The sequence below is a fragment of the Channa argus genome, chromosome 2 (assembly GCF_033026475.1).
Source record: "Channa argus isolate prfri chromosome 2, Channa argus male v1.0, whole genome shotgun sequence".
NCBI lineage: Eukaryota > Metazoa > Chordata > Actinopteri > Anabantiformes > Channidae > Channa > Channa argus.
In genome coordinates this window covers 20,362,407-20,372,978 of record NC_090198.1, presented here as the reverse complement: position 1 = coordinate 20,372,978, position 10,572 = coordinate 20,362,407, and the positions used below count along the sequence as shown (strand labels likewise).

Below are 10,572 nucleotides of genomic sequence, written 5' to 3'. Positions count from 1 at the left end.
TATACTTTACCTCCTTCAGAAAGGGTTTTCTTTTCAAAATCAACAATATAAACACAAATGATTTACATTTATTCCATAAACACAAAAAAAATCTAAAATCAGTTAGCACATCCTATCCTCCAAACAAGTTTAATACAGATTTTTGTGTGGTACAGTCTGTTTTGTTGTACTGTTTTGTGCTGAGATGGCTTGCAAAAACACAAGTGCTGGAATGGAGGATTTGTTATCCAAAAGTCAAATCGGTATCAAAGCAAATGAATCTTATAAAATAAACACTTATGTAAAAAAAACCTGAAATGATCATATTTTAAATCTCTGTTGTGCGCATCATAACTGAGCAATCCAAGTCTGAGGATAAAGACAACCAGACATGGACACACATTTCAACACACATTCTGTTTGCCGTATAGCATGCACAGCTCCTTTTTTGGTAGCTGATCATATCAACACACAACTGTACTGTCTTAATTACTTTTCCTGAGCTAATGACAAAATGTTACAAAGGGCCATTTTGTCATTTGTATCAAAATGATCCTCAATGAAACCTAAGGCACATTAGATTAAAGGCATTCATTTTTCCTTGGCGCTCTTCGAATACTGTTCTGGACGACTATCTTTTCTGTCCAGAAAAATAACCATGACATGGTCTGTGTCTCTAGCTTGTAGTCATCACACAGGTCTTTTGAAGGGTGCTGTCCACTTTAACATGGGCCATACATGTTGGCCAGTTTCTGAAAGCGTGGTCCCCAGTCGTTGAGGTAATCGTAGTCCTGGTCTTCTTCAGAGCTGCCTGATGCATTGGAGCTGAGGCTGCCTGCCAGAGAGCCCTCTCCCTCATAGTCATAGATCAGAGCTGTGTCATACGGAGGCACGTTGGGGTCATTGTCTGCAGCCTCTAGGCCCTGATGCAAAGAAAAAAAAGGCACTTTTTTGTTTGTTTGTTTATAGGGGTGAAGTATCAGATTGGGGATCTTTAAAGTTGTGTTTATGTAGTTAGTGTATTAACACTTTGCATGCATGTAATACAATTGATTTGAGTTTGTATCATGTCAGATCTTGTTTCAAGCCTTTAACAGCTTTAGAAAATATGAGCCTAGATATAGTTGGCAGTGTAAGTTAGTGTGTTGGAAGCCCTGTCCACAACTTTTGAAATAAATTATTTTGAATCTTGTATGTAGAGTTTTAGTGGAGGGGTTGCTTGTTGTAACACTTTTTAAAATGCTTTGTTGTTAAGAATGTTTGCTAAAGCAGTTTAGATGCTTCTCACATCATTGATGTAGTCCTCAATGTCAGTGGGATCTGCAGGAGGCCTCCTTGGGTAGGTGGGGGAAGGCAGGTTATGCGGGGCATCCTTCCTGAGGGGCTGCTTCCCTCGAGGAACACCATATCCTGGATAGTAGGATCCCGGTGTCGAAGGTGCATCATGGGGATTCCACAGCAGGTCGATGTTAAAGGCATTCTGCAATGTGAGAGGAAAAGGCTACAGGTATTGAAGTAATTTACATGTATTTAAATAATGCAGTGAAAATGCGTAAAGAAATAAGACTAAACACTAACAAAAGTGACTGACAAATGTGGGGGCTTAAAGCTACAATATGAACCTTTGGTGACTCAAGCTTGCTTTAGCAGACTGAAGATCCATCCATTCCACCCTTTCCAGTCATCCTCTATGCTCTGCTACACTGAACAGAAGTCAGACTCCATAGCCTACATAGGTCACACATGTAGCTATATACCTCATCCTCCTCACCACCTCCTTGCTCATCGTAGTTGAAGACATTGTCACGGATGTCGTCTTCTGATTCCCCGATGAGCAGACCTGTTCCTTTCTTAATGTGATGGCGTCTCCCACAGGTGGTCACTGCCACAGCCAAGAGGAGGAGCACTGCATTCAAACAGAGGGAAACCATCAAATATTTTTTCTTTAGTGTTTATTTTGTTGTAAGGCTACAACTAACTTTATCAAAATTAGAAATGAATGTATAGGATATTTTCAACAATTTGTTTACATTAGAACATTAGAAAATAGTGAAAAGGATCCACTCTCTCAGACCAAATGTATTGTTTTGATGTCAAAATATTACAACAATATAAAAATGAACAGAATACTGACACAGCTATCTGAAAACAAAAATTATTGGACATTTCACAAATAATTTATTAAAATTGTTGCTGCTTCGTTAGTTGTCTATCAAATTGTATTGATAGTGGCAGGTGTATTGGCCATGCATGCTATGAGGTCAAGGTTTTGAGATCTTTTAAAAATTCCTATAAGAGATTTGTATCAAGCCCCACAACGTGTTATTTTGTACTGAAAGCCAAAAAACAAAACAAAACACATCTTCATGAGTCATTCATTTAAAGTAAATGAAAATGTAATTTCTTGGTTTTATAATGCCACAAAAGCAACAATATCCTATATAACACATTAGACAAAGAATATGCTAAATATTTTAAGAAATAACTGAAAATACTCCATGATCATGGTTGTTTTGTAAAGAGTAAAACAAGATGCTCTATATAAGAATCAATTAATGTGTCCACGATGACTTACACAGTAGGAGTACAGCACTGGCTATGATGATAATGACAGCGAAGAAGCTGATACCCACACTGGAGCCTGAGAAAGCCCCCACCTCAGATTTACAATCTCCATAGGAGTCACAGAGACACACTGTGACGTTGACCTGAGCATAAGCGCTCAGAGCTGGGCTGCCAGAATCTGACACACGCACTGTGACTGCGTACTCTCCTTCCTCCAGCTTTACGATGGGCTGGAGCACAGCATGAGTATCTGAAGTGGAAGGGAGAATGAATAATGGGAGGCAATGAAAATGTAGTGAATTCAGGAGAACCTTTATACAAATTCAAACAACTCCCTCCATCTGTAGCAACGATACTTCTTTTACTTACCATTGACTTGAATAACAGTCCAGTTGACTGACAAATCATAAGGCATTTCAAAGATGAAGGGTTCAGCCTGTGGAGGAAAGTCTTCGTCCACAGCAGTCAGGACCATGCCAGTATGTGTTTGGCCTGCACCCCTGCATACAGAGCCACTCAGAGGAAGGAGCTGAGGGGCGAAGTCGTTGGTCTCCTTCAGAGTGATGGCAACTGTGGCCGTGGTGGACACACCTCCAGCATCTACATGAATGTACGTACAGTAAATACACAGAAATGTTGCAGTATACAATAGATTATTCAAGTTTAATGTCCACTAAAAAAAGACCCCAAGAATCCTTTCTATCAATCTCTTTTAAAGTGCAAACAAACTAAGTAATTTGGTTATAAAGTATAAAAAGCCAGTGTGGGCAGTTTGATTTCCCATTTTTGTAACTTGGTCGTGGAGGGATTAGCGCTGATGCCTCACAGCTAGAAGTTCGCCGGTTTGAATATACCTGCAGGACGCAGCCTTTCTGCGGCGTAACTGGTGACACTAAATGGCCTGTAGGTGTGTATGGTTGTCTGCCTGTGAATGTCTCTCTGTGCTGGCCCTGAGATAGGCTGGTGGCCTGTCCAGGGTGCACCCTGCCTCTTGCCCTATGACAACTAGGAGAAGCCCCAGCCCCCGACCACCCTGAACAGGATAAGTGATTAACGTAATAGATGGATGGAATATTTTAATTACATGTCTATTTCTTCTATTTGTTTTGAAATGTGTCGAGACTGATCATTTTACATGATATATTAAATACTGGCAGAGAAGAAAAAGTGGATAAACTCACCTGTAACCCTGACAACAGCATGGTAGATATTGTTTTTAATATGAAGAGATCGCATGTTGAAGGTTCTCTTGGCTGTAATGTCTCCTGTATCTTTGTTGATGTCCAGCCACCTCTCAGGATCTCTGCTAATCTCATACCTACAGAGAGAGCAGAGGAATGAGTTTTCTAGCATTTGTAGAAACAGAGCATACTCCTTCTTTGCTGCTGCATCGTACCTCAGGTCAGAATCGTCAGGGTCAAATGCAATATTGCTCTTCAGCAGTGTCCCAGGAACTACAGACTCAGGAACTACAATCTGTATAGGATCCTCTCTGAAACGTGGAGCTTCGTTCTCATTCACAATAGTGACGACCACTGAGGCAGTGCTCACTGGCAGGTTGGGAGCCTTGTTGCTCAAACGATTCACATTTTCCACTTTCAGATTCAGGATGTACTCACTTTGGGCTTCATAATCCAGGGGCTGCAATACAGAAGAGAGCAGTTTGTATCCTAGCAGAGTGCACTGCACATGTAGAAGAATATATGATAAACATAATATAATCTCAAGTCATTTCAAACCAAATTATATTACCACATATGTCTGGGTAATTTTAAAACTGCAGTTTTAAACACAACCACTAGACAGTGTTGTTGAGTTGGGTCTGAGGGCTTTTATGCACATTCTGATTTAAAGGGCAACACCACTCAATTTGTTTTATTCCTGTTCCCCAGAACAAATTTGCAAACATATTTTAAGACGGGACTTCCTCTAGTAACTTTAGAAAATGTTTTGTTTAGGGTGTCACTTAATGTTAATCAAAGGTTCATATGCTATCTTGTGACTGTAGCATATTTCAAAACAGCCACGGAGCATAGAAATACTAATTATTGTTGTTTTCTCCTAAAAACTAGCTATAATGATGGCCCCTGATTACATCTTTTTAGTTGTCATAAATATGTCTGCAATAACAACAGCAGTCAAAATTGCGTGATGGCTGACCATCACAATCCAACTGTACCTTCACCACCATCAGAATGCCCTGGTTGGTGGTAGGATCTGTAGCAATGGCAAAGTTGCCATTAGGATCGTTGGAAATGAAGTAGTTGGCCTCCCAGTTTCCTGTTCCACGATCGTCTCTGTCTGTCACATTCACCCGCCCGATCTCATAGTCCTTCCTGTTCTCCACTGCTCTCATACTGTACTGCATACAGTACATCACATAAATTACACAGAAACCAAAGGGTTCAAATCATTGTGACACAATAAATGCCATTCACTTAACTGAATCACTAAGTACAATCCAATTGTCCAACTATTGTCACAGACTCACCGAGGCAGGACTGAACTGTGGGGCATTATTGTTGATGTCGGATACGTGAATGATTGCTACACCTTCACTTGTCAGTCCAATGCCCCCCATATCCGCAACCTGTAGTTTTAATCGGAAACTCTTCACCACCTACAACGCAATACAGCACATTTAAATAAAACAATTCACACTATTGTGATCTGCAAAAATCTGCTTCCTAACTTTAACTTGTACTTCACCTCTCGATCGAGGCCTACATCTCTTGTGTAGATGGCCCCTGTCTCGTTGTTGATACCAAACATGGTTTTGGTGACAGCGTTTGCAGGAACGGTCTCCTGGCCAATGATAGAGTAGCTCAGAGCAGCGTTATCGGTCATTGGGTCATCTGCATCCATGGCTAACACTGACATCACTGATGTGCCTGTCAGAAATAATCAAAAGCCTTTTTCACCTTTAGGATCACTTTTGGAAACATTATGCAGTTCACAATGTTTTATAGGGATGTACCTGGTACAGAGAACTCAGGGACAGTGCCTACAAACTGGGTCTGGGTGAAGGTGGGTCTGTTGTCGTTCTGATCTAACACCACTATCTCTATGGTGGTAGGATTCTCCAGTCTTTGTCCACTTGGGGAGAGTGCAAAGGCTTTAAGCTACATGCATACAAACACACACACACACACACACACACACACACACACACACACACAAACTTAATAAAACTGCATTCATGAAATGTTCTTACTATAAATTGCTGCAAATCTCATGCATCCTAACCAGGAATCATCCAACAGGCTACTCAAGATGACTGTGGGTATTTGTGGTCTTGGGTTACATCACAAGTCATTTGGCCTGAAACATTCTGAAATGTCTCCCAAGGTGCCCATCAAGGTCCTTGGAGACTGACCTCTTGCTGCTAGAGTGTGAGACCATGATATTACTGAATGCTTTAAGACAAAAACATGGGCCTACACTTGAAAAATGTTTATAGTACGAGCTCATTCAGCGAGTCATTGAATGTGTGTGGTCTACTTTAAAACACAGTTTGACTACTTTGGAGATGTAAAATGTTACTTCAACTAATGCTGTCTTACTGTGAAACTGTTGTGTTTCTCTCTGTCCAGTGGCCGCTTGCTCCTGATTACTCCTGTTTGATCATCAATCTCAAACAGATTCTTAGGTTCCTGGTCCACTCCCGGTCCCTCTAGTTTGTAGATCACCTCACTTGTAAAGATTTTGTCCGATTTAATCTAGGCAGAGAAAAAAGATAGAGTTGATGCTCATCACAGCCTCGTGGGAAGTTAGGGGGAAGGACTGTAAACCAAATGTCGTAACTCCAGATGTGAGTATGTTGACAGTCAGGGACCTTGAGCGTGTTCCAACTCATAGAGGCCTTTGACATATGGTAGGAAATAAGATTCTGAACATTGGCAAAGAGCCTATATTTCATGCATTTAGTGTCCATGTTGTTTGACATTTTGCCTCTAGAGCATGTTTATCACTTAATAAAAGTGTATTATTTGTCCTTCTACAGTAGAATTTAGAAATGCTGCCTTAACACAACATTTAGATTTTGCAGTATATTTTAAACACTGCTCTGTGCTTTGTTTCATCATCTATGTTGAAGAATTACAATCAACAGGGCTGTAAATAAGTCAGCATTAAGCTTTAATCAAAGCAATTTTTTTGTAAATATAGGTCAATTCCCAAACTTCAAATTTGAGTGAGTGGGCTACACTGTCAAGACTGAAGTATATACAAGCTGTCAGTCATCAACTCATTAATACATTTGCAAGATGTTTAGTCTTTCCAAGAAAAATAATTTTTTTTTGCAGTTCCTCAACAGTATTTATTGCATGGCCAGTATAGATGGTATTATTTTAACTTATTTACACATTTTTACACAAAAGCAGTACATTACATTATGCTGTTATTACGTAAATCCTCTTTGCGTCCATAGCTACAAAAAACAGTAAGCAAAACCATAAAAATATCTTACTCCAGCTATCCACTGAGCTATCCTCTGGGTAATTTTACGTTTATACCTGGACAAGGTCTTCAGGAATCTGTTTGCTATTCTCGAGCACTCTGATTGGAGGAATGATCCAGTCCCGCTTCACCCTGACTACTCCACTGCCTTGATTCCTCCATGGGTAAAGCGCCTGAGGATGCAGCTCTTCCTTACTGTGATAACGTTCTCCAGAGGTCCACACCTAGGGGGAATAAACACAGCATGAAATCCACAAAAGGTCACAGGAACAAACATGTTAGTTATTTAGTTGCATTCCACTAATCAGACATAAAGATATTTAACATCCGGAAGTCAGATGTATTTTCCCTTTAATGGGCAACACAAATGAAGTCATTACAGATATGTGCAGCTGTGTAAAAACATGTTAAGCATCTCACTCAATGCTATAACATTCTCAGTGGTCTAATGTATTGGGTGTAGGCTAGCTGTAGCGCTGATGCTGCCAGTAATGTGGAGTCATTGGGAGTGCTTAGGAAAGGAGGGATGCTGGGCCACGGCTTCAGGTTTCACTCACTAATGTGCATCTTTGGCAGCTCTCTTTGATCTGGGTGCAAAATTCATCTCAGGCTAAGAAAACACAAACACTCATGGTCATTTCACAAGCCGTGCTCCACCACATCACGTTCCCACAAATACACCCACGCACACACAGAGACACTCACACAGCAGCTGTTCACTATGGATTTAGATCCTGTGCTTTCCCACCAGCATTCCCACTCACACTCACAAATTCCCCTTTATACTCAGCTCTGCACCTGACTGGGAGTTTGGGGTCACATTACTGATCTGCTCTTCTGTAGGAATTCCACAGACACACTTATATGCAAGCTTTCTCACACACAGAGGCTGACATACATGCCTGTGCATCAACAAAACACCAACTCACTTCTCAACATATGCACGGTTCTGTAAGTTGCTTCCTTCTCTGGGAATTCATTGGGTTCAGAGTTACTTCCCATATGTTTAACAGCTCAAAGACCCTGGCTAAATAATGGATCCATGGTTCAAACTATGAATATTTTGTGAATGGCCTATGGTGCCTGGCCTGTCTCTGGGGTTGGTACTGATCCTTTGGCATGCTGTTTGACAGTGCAGGGAGATATGGCAGCCATGACTGGCATCTGCAGGCCAAGTCAGAGGGCTGGCTAATCTTAGACTTCTATTTTCTAGACCCCTACCTATTTAACTTTTCATAGCTATGATCATCTACACACTCACAATGATGTTTACAGTCACATTCCAGCCATGCTTGTCACCCACACAAACTGATCCCGATAGCTATCTACTTCCATTCACTCTGCACATACGAGCAGTTAACTGGCATATTACTAATCTTATAATCAATAACAGCTGCATCATATGTCCACATTTCCAGATTTGCCTGGTTTAAGGAGATCTGGGCTAACATAACCAGCTTCTAAGTTTGAGTACAGACACACAGCAAAGACCAGAGTGAGCTTTAATATAATGTCATCACACTTCACCATGCTCTAGTTCACTATGCTGTATTTACCAAACAAATGATGGGACATTTAGTTATGAGGAATGTCTTAAAGTAACTACAGACCTGAACCAATCAGGTAGCAGAAACTTAAATTTACTATAAACTAATTGTAGATTTAGCAGATGCTTTTGTACAATTGAGGTATAAGGCAAGGAATCTTATAATTCAGGGAGAAAACATCAAAGCAAAGCAAAGCAAAGAACGAGCGGAAAGGAATTTATTTTTTTAAATAATAGATTTAAGTGCATAGGAAGGTATGGAAGAGTTCTGTTTTCAGCAGTTTTTTGAATATTTGGAGTGAGGTTGCTGAGTGTGCAGAGTTTGGTAGCTCGTTCCACTATCATGGAATCACTGAGCTGAGGAGTTTTGCTTGGTGTGTTCTGTGCGGTGCTGGGACCACCACCACATCGTTTGTTGGCATAGCACATCAGATGGGAAGGGTTGTAGACCTAGTTTATTAGTTCAAACCATTAATTACAGCTGAAGACGACCATTATGTTGTTAACTCTGCAGGTATTCAGTTATAAAACACATGACTGGACAAAAACGTTCAATGCTAAACAGGTTAAGAAATAACCCAAATTATTACAATGCTCCTCCACACTCTCCGGTCTCTCTACACTCAAGGTGGCACTAGATGAAAAGTCAGAGGATCGCCAAAAACACACGGGCTGTAAAAAATAGTGTGCCAATCCATCCTGAAGATGCTGAGATATTTTACAGGATTTGTAAAACTGTGATCTGCTGGGGCAGTCTAGAAAATGTCAAGGAATATCTAAAATGATTATCTGGGTGCCATGAATATCTGTACCAAATCTGACAATCTGACAAACACCACAACAAAAGATAAATAGGTAGAAATAGGTTTAAAATTTTGACGTCTAAGATTACCTTGTTATCTCATTTGGGCAGGAAATGTCACGGTATATCCAATCCAATTTTGAAAAAACTCAAAGGATCATTAAGGTCCATAGGATTTAGAATCTACTGATTATGAAGTTTGTAAGAAAAAAATAGCAAATTCAAGCGACAAGAAGTGGTCAAATGACAGAAAACACTAACCAGCAAACTGGTCATGTGTAGAGCCACGCCACTTCCAAGGCTAAAAATAGTATTCGATAATTCTACCCATTGATAGTAAAACATGAAAAATTACATTTGCTAATAGATTAGTTAAAAAGTGGATTATAATATGAAATGTCTTGTATCTATCGTGTATCTGTCATCGTACTGAAGCTAGCCACATTAACCAAGTGGTCCAGCTTTTCCACAAGTGTTAAACAAAGGGACATTCAGAAAAGCTCACAATCACCAGAATATGAACATCTCTTCTTTTTCACACACTACTGTATATTCTGTTTTGTCCTGCGGCCTTCCAGCTGAACTTATTAATAAGGCATGTTTTAGAAGGCTCCACCAATTATCTGCCACTGTTATAATGTTTTTACCAGGCCATGATGTAACACACACAAGTGTCACATTACCAATTAGACCAATAAGTGCCTTTCTGGAGACGCTGTGCCATGACACCACACACAGAGTAACTGCTTTAGAGGCTTTTCCCAGATACTTTTACAGCTTGACCTTTCACCTTGGGCCTTCACAGAAGTATGGACAGCTTGTTTGAGTAGGATATGGCCTCACAGGAAGAACTGATGAGTCCAAAATATTTAAGTTCACTTCTTTAGGGTTTAAAATGCTTTAGAGATTTGCACCTATTGATCTAATCAGGGTACTTTGAATCTAACCTATCTTTAGGAGATGATTGTAATTATGAGCATGAAACTGCAAATGGCCCAATCAATATTTGCTTTTGCATTAATAATTTAATTATAACCTGAATTATTAACAACAAACACGTATGAATATATTCTAATAAGTAGCTTCTGTTTGAGAAATGAGCTGTAAAGGGATCCAACAGGGATCACATATCAGCTTCACTCAAATATATAGTGAATGTATCGTTGATGAACATTGTACTTGAATCTTATGTGGGGATGACAAAACGCTACAAATGTGAAGA

At 40.1% G+C, this 10,572-nt stretch overlaps 1 protein-coding gene across 2 annotated transcripts in view; it reads right to left on the bottom strand.

Annotated features, from left to right (window-relative positions):
• Positions 1–59: 59 nt before the first annotated feature.
• cdh15 (cadherin 15, type 1, M-cadherin (myotubule)) overlaps positions 60–10,572 on the bottom strand; it is a 30,307-nt gene continuing 19,794 nt past the window's right edge. For both annotated transcript variants that reach the window (XM_067496257.1, XM_067496258.1), the window contains exons 2-14: positions 7,059–7,226; positions 6,108–6,263; positions 5,522–5,666; positions 5,254–5,435; positions 5,036–5,164; positions 4,724–4,906; positions 3,941–4,185; positions 3,726–3,862; positions 2,914–3,144; positions 2,555–2,794; positions 1,737–1,885; positions 1,268–1,459; positions 60–902 (exon numbers count right to left, since the gene is read on the bottom strand). In XM_067496257.1, the coding sequence (XP_067352358.1) occupies positions 702–902; positions 1,268–1,459; positions 1,737–1,885; positions 2,555–2,794; positions 2,914–3,144; positions 3,726–3,862; positions 3,941–4,185; positions 4,724–4,906; positions 5,036–5,164; positions 5,254–5,435; positions 5,522–5,666; positions 6,108–6,263; positions 7,059–7,226 (2,358 nt within the window). In that variant the 3' untranslated portion in view covers positions 60–701. The remainder of the gene's footprint in view (positions 903–1,267; positions 1,460–1,736; positions 1,886–2,554; positions 2,795–2,913; positions 3,145–3,725; positions 3,863–3,940; positions 4,186–4,723; positions 4,907–5,035; positions 5,165–5,253; positions 5,436–5,521; positions 5,667–6,107; positions 6,264–7,058; positions 7,227–10,572) is intronic.